The sequence below is a fragment of the Cyprinus carpio genome, chromosome A2 (genome assembly GCF_018340385.1).
Source record: "Cyprinus carpio isolate SPL01 chromosome A2, ASM1834038v1, whole genome shotgun sequence".
Classification (NCBI taxonomy): Eukaryota; Metazoa; Chordata; class Actinopteri; order Cypriniformes; family Cyprinidae; genus Cyprinus; species Cyprinus carpio.
Window position 1 is genome coordinate 10,109,149 of NC_056573.1, and position 6,000 is coordinate 10,115,148.

Consider the following 6,000-nt stretch of genomic DNA (forward strand, 5'->3'; position numbering starts at 1 on the left):
CAATTTTGTGGTCCTTTCAGAGCATTCAAATGTTTTACATTTCTGACACTTGGCCATGAGGCCTGCTATGGCTTCGTTGAGAACTTTCAGTCGCCACAGCACATTCGTTGTTCTAATAGCCTTAAGCAAACAATCGTAAGACCCAAGTTTCTCCATCTCCATAACCTTCTGATAGGTAGCTAAAAGCCTAGGGTTTCTTGAAAAGAGCTTTGGGGGTGGCACTGCCCGAGTTTTTAAGGTATCCAACATTTCTGCCTCTGTAAGGGATAAAAACACAGAGCGCCCGCTCACACGCACATGCGAACAGCATTCTCATATCATATGGGTGAGCTGATAGCGCGGCTTCGAGCTCAGCCAAGTATTCAGAGTCTTTGGAGTGTGTGCTAATGTCTGTTTAGTCTAGATCATGTTTGCCTCCACAGAATTCTGGGTAGCATTTGGCATACAAGAATCTGTCAGATTATTTCTGACAACTGCTTTAAAGCAAACCAGCATTTGCCAGCACAAGTATCAAGCGGGCAATGCATCTTGTAAAAATACAGAACAGTTGCAAGACGCATTTTGATCAAAGAGTTGCATTTTAACAGGTTTTTTTCCCCATAGCACAATCTCTTCTCCCCAAAACTGCTGAAATGGAGTGCTTGATCCATGTTTCTCACTAAGGGTGCGTGTAACAAACACCCCAAAATAGATTTGTTTTTAAAGTGTCATTGTAGTGAGACAGAGGGTACCTGGCTGTTGTTGATAGCAGCCCAAAAGGGGAATGCATCATGATAAACGTCTTAAAGCTGAATATAGTTCAAATGGATTTGAAATGCTTAACTGCTACACAATAGTTAAACACCTCTACTAATGTGTCTGTCTACACAAGAGAGAGAAAGAGAGAGAAATACTGTGCCAAATGAAGTCGTTATTTAGTAAACTAGTGAAATTTCCATGGGTTATTTAGTGTTTTTTCTTATTATTTTTTTATTTTTTTCCAGAGCTGAAATTAGCTCGGTGGGTGGGAGAGGTAATCATAAAGAGGAAAACACCTGCACGGATACAGGTGTATGAAAGCTATTAGCACAGAGAGAGGAAACAGGGGGAAGGCAGAGTAAACTCACTCAAGTCATGACAAATTCATAACAATGTTCAACTTTTTATAGAGAGTTTATTTAGTGCTTCAAATCATTGTCATTGGATACAACATTTGCCATGACTTAATGATAAAGGCACATTCAGTGTTGAGTAAAATCGATAAATAAATGTTAATTTTGAGTGAAATAGAATTACAGTGGAAAAACAAACATTGAATGTGCATCAGTAACAAAGAATTACAATGAATTAACGACAGTAACAAATTAAAGAATAATATAATATACCTTTTATAACCTCGTGATATGTATAATATTAGCATTACATCACTAGATTACATTATAATAAGTAATATGTTTTCTTTCTGGGGATGGGGACTTTTCATGAGCATTTCTAACAAGCCTCTAGTTATTTTCACAAGTTCTGTGGCTAATGTAAGTAAAACAGAGTAGCAGCCAATTTGCATTTTGCCTCTTTGCCTTCCAGGCCTTTTTTTTTTTTTTTTTTTTTTTTTTAAGCAGAGAATGAAAGAAGCAAGCTATGCATTTACAATTTCTTAACAGTTCTGTATAACAGTTAAATTGTAACCCACACAAACATTATATATATATAGCAGAGACTATCTAAAATTGCCAGTCCTTCAGTTTTATCTTAGGTTTATAAAAACAAGGCATTAAAAATAGATTTCAGGTTAATATTAAATGCATTCAGTTACATTAAAGTTGTTTGGTTAAATATTATATGAACAACATATCCCTAAGAAAGGAGCTGAGAGAAAGATAATACTACTTTAAAAACACTGATCATCTTTATATGCCACAGGCCTCATTGGCTTTCACCAGCACAAGCTAACTCAGACATTTGAGTGCATCATTAAAAAGTAATTAGTGGTTTGGAGAAAAGCATTATGTGAATGTGTCTTTATCTAGAAGAAAAAAAAAAGATATTCAATCGGTGTTTGTCCTGAGAAATTGTGCTACAATCAGAAGGAAACAGCTGATGCTACGAGCCCAGTAGATGCGTTCATGTAATCTATTATGCTGCTTCTACTTATTTGTGTTTCATAATTAGACTTGAAGCCCCTCCCCTTTCATAGCAAAGCCTCTTGGATTCCGTGGACATTTTGCCTCCCATTGCTATAAGCTGAATGGTGAAAACTGTACGCCTAATGCCATCTCAAAATCGATCTGTGTGAACACCCCATGCAGTCTGGGGCTCCCGCTGGTGCTCAGGACTAATAATAAAGAGCAGTAAATGCATTCCTATCAGCCAGGCAAGCAGGCATGTGTACACTAAAACACTCCCCGAAGAGAGCCAAAATAATACCGTTCCCAATGACCTGCCCCTCGCACACACACTCAGATGAAAAAAAAAAAAAAAAAAACAAGTTGTGTGAAATGCAAAATGCCACTCATTGGATAGCAGTACATAAAGCGGCGCTTTGCCAATGTAGGTGGAGACAATCCAATGAGACCAAGAGCTGCCTGTCTCCTGTTGCAGAAATCAAACAAACCACAGTGAAAATGATTAGCTGTCTAGTTGCTACATAAATGGCCACAGTGTAAAGCCAGAAGGTTTTTGGGACCAGTGGAGGTTATCTCCCCGAAGACAGTTGACAATGACTCTCCTCAACTACGCGTATTCTTAAGCAATAACAACGAGAGCCGTATTATCCACCCAAGAATACCCGTCACCGAAGAGAGCCTTAGAAAAAGGGGGCTTCGCCTGACTTTCAGCCATCCACAGTGGCATAGGCCAAAGCAGAGTTTTCTCTCTAGGGGAATTGATTGAAGATGGCCTTTACCACAAGGCAAGGCCCCCGTCAAAGGTTGCATCTGCAGACAGAAATGAACACACTTTGCATTTGTAGCAGGAGAGGGAGGATATTGCATGTAAAACGCTTCCCTTCCTGGGTTTAACTAGTTATGTGGAAAGACAGATGGTGAGGGGGATCATCTTACCTGGGATAGGGTGCTCACAGACCTCACGTCCTGTCCTCGGTCTAGTCCGGCCTCTGGGGGCAGAAGCGCTCGCAAACATCCAGGCCAAATCTGGGAACGATGTAAAGGAGGAAGGAATTAAACAAAAGTGAGGCTTGACATTCTCTTCGCCATAGGTTTAACATCACTATTGCACACCACATTAACAGTCAAACACTGTCACCTTCAAAGTCTCACATGCTCATCAAACACATTCAGGAGGTAGAAAGAGAGAGAAGAGGAGTCATACATAAAATCCATTAGCAGCGGGAAGCAAATTACAGATCGTTTGGGGGAAAAAAGGGAATGCAATGATGGCTGTCAGAAACGGGGAACAATGACTGTTATTATGGCTCTCATTTTCTGAGGGGTGCAGCAGCTCCCAAATGGAAGTGGGAAAAGATGGACATCACAACACGTATTTTTCCAGCCTTGTGGAATTCATTCATACACACTTTCTGACTCACACGGAACCACAAATTAACATGAACATTAAAAAAAAAAAAAATCTCATTGAGGATGTAAATGTGAGGAATGTGTTTACACTAGCTTTCTTGAAACATTTCTCACAAGCCATTGAAAAAAAAAAAAAAAAAAACACAAAAAAAAAAAAAAAAATTCAAGCCATTGGAAAAAAAACAAAAAAATAAATAAAAATAAAATTAATTGTTGTTTTTAGGAGACTCAACACAACACATTCAAAAACATGGCGTAAACATGGACCATGTCTATCTAACATGCTCGAAACACTCCGGCACACCCATCCACTGATGCTTACAACATTTTAGTCAGAATTCACACACTAAACAAGACACTGGAGACACTATGACAGCAACACAACCCCTGGTTCAACTCAACGTGCTTATCAACAAACAAACTCCCTTCTTATCTGGTTTGGACAGCCCTGTCAAAGCTAAAAGACCACCCTCCCATGCCCCCCAAAGCATGCATACAGACAGGTTCCCATGGTACAACATCTTCCTCCAGCCAATAGCAAACATACACAATCTTCTGCTACATCTCCAGAAGCTTTTTCTACAGCAGGTGCATGAACGAGGAGTCAGAGTGACTGTCCCAATCCTTTTGTGACTTTTCCCTCCATTTTGGGGATTTTGAGTACAACAAAACAATGAAACATGATGAGAGGTGGACAAAGAGAGGACAAATGAAAGAAAAGACAAGACGAAACGTGGACAGAAGGGACAAAAAAGCTTTTCTTTTTTCTTTTCTTTTTTTTTTCTCGTGAAGCTCCTCTTCATTCCACTCACACATCATTACAGAGGCTCACTGACACAGGGCTCCTGCTGCCTGCCAGTGATTGCCATTTAATTGAAGGAGCAGGAATCCCATGAATATGTTAATAAGGCAAACATAGTTGACAAATCCAGCAGAAAAATATCCACCGCCCTGATAGTAGCGCGATTACACAAATCTGCAGCACAGTGACAATCAGCTCACACAATACCCAAGGCAACAAATCTTTCTTTCCCCCATGATATTGTGGCGGGTCACAAAAGGAACAAAAGGCAAAGTAGTGGCAGAAAAAACAGGCACAAATCCTTACTCCACTGAAGCAGGCTTACCCTAGAGATCTCTACAGAGCGGCACCCGCTGAGCACAAAGCCGCCCATTTGTCCGCTGCCTTGATCCGGCAGTGACGGGGAAGGCTGAGGATGCCGTGCCTCTGTTCCTTCAGGTTGTTGTGCTGCGGATCCGTCACCGCCGTAAGACCATGTGCCCAAACGTGCAGGATCCCCTCCCAAACAACGGAGATGAGGAGAGAGGTCTGCCAGTTGTTGCGCACAGCAAACTAAGTCACAGGAGGATGAGAGGAGCGAAGGAGTTACAGAGAGAGAGTGGGAGGGAAAGCAGGAGTGGAGAGAGGGACAGACTGGGAGTGAGTATGTAGCTGTAAGGATAAGATACTGAGAGAGAGATAGAGAGGAGAGAGAACAAGAGAGAGAGAGGGAGGGAGGAACAACTAAAATACCCAACCACAGGGCTCAGTGAGGAAAGATCCGTCTATCTTTCGATCTAAGGAGGGATGGACATGGAAAAAGAGAAGCTGAGAGACAGAAAGAGAGAGAGTCTAATTAGATTTGAGCTCCAACGCAGTAAGCAAAGGCAGTGAGCCATGAATCTCAGGCATCTAATGGTGGATTAATTGAGGGAGATCTGATGCGCATTCCTCTCAGTCTAGTCTTCATGACATCTTATTGGACTGTGGCTCAGTCCTCTGGGACCACTGTTACAACAGTTCAGGAAGCATCATTTCCACCAATACCGGCACTGCCATCTGTATGCATGACTTCACCGCTTCTCACAAACCCTGCAGTTCACTGTGACAGTCATTCGCTGTTGAGACATGAAGACATTCAAAAATGAAAAAGATGTCATATTAAACACACTTATAGGCATTTGCGTATATATCCTGCTGTTGTGTCAATCAGTTACTTGTATATAATCATTTTAAGAAACTAAACCACCTTGCAAATGTTCTATAGTCCAAAAAAATAATAATAATAATTAATGTCAGTTTTCATGACTAAACTTGTGGAATGAACATAAGATGTCATAATATTAAATCCAAAAAGGTATGAATATGAATCAGGTTAACCATGCTCAATTATGACAGAACGAGAGTAGTGTCCAAAATCATTTTAATAAAGGGCCCATCACCACCACAAATATATATTTAAATGCTATTCAATATTTTGCTACATTTATTTGTTTCTCAGTCTTACCTCAAGCAAAACACAGTCACAGAAAAGATAGATTTCCTCTGTAATATTTGGAAAATAATTTGTGACATTATCTATTGTGTATTACTGGAAAATTAAATCATAACCTCAGAGAATTATGCTAGTATATTTCTTAAATCCAGATATATCACTTTATTGAAAGAACACATTTCAGATATGACAATTTATTTGATTAACATCCT

General features: G+C 40.2%; 1 protein-coding gene across 1 annotated transcript in view; it reads right to left on the bottom strand.

Moving 5' to 3' along the window:
• Window positions 1–4,964, bottom strand: part of dpydb (dihydropyrimidine dehydrogenase b) — a 157,911-nt gene extending 152,947 nt beyond the window's left edge. Inside the window, exons 1-2 of the mRNA XM_042771862.1 lie at window positions 4,640–4,964; window positions 3,039–3,128 (exon numbers count right to left, since the gene is read on the bottom strand). Of these exons, the coding sequence (XP_042627796.1) occupies window positions 3,039–3,128; window positions 4,640–4,687 (138 nt within the window). The 5' untranslated portion in view covers window positions 4,688–4,964. The remainder of the gene's footprint in view (window positions 1–3,038; window positions 3,129–4,639) is intronic.
• Window positions 4,965–6,000: the final 1,036 nt, after the last annotated feature.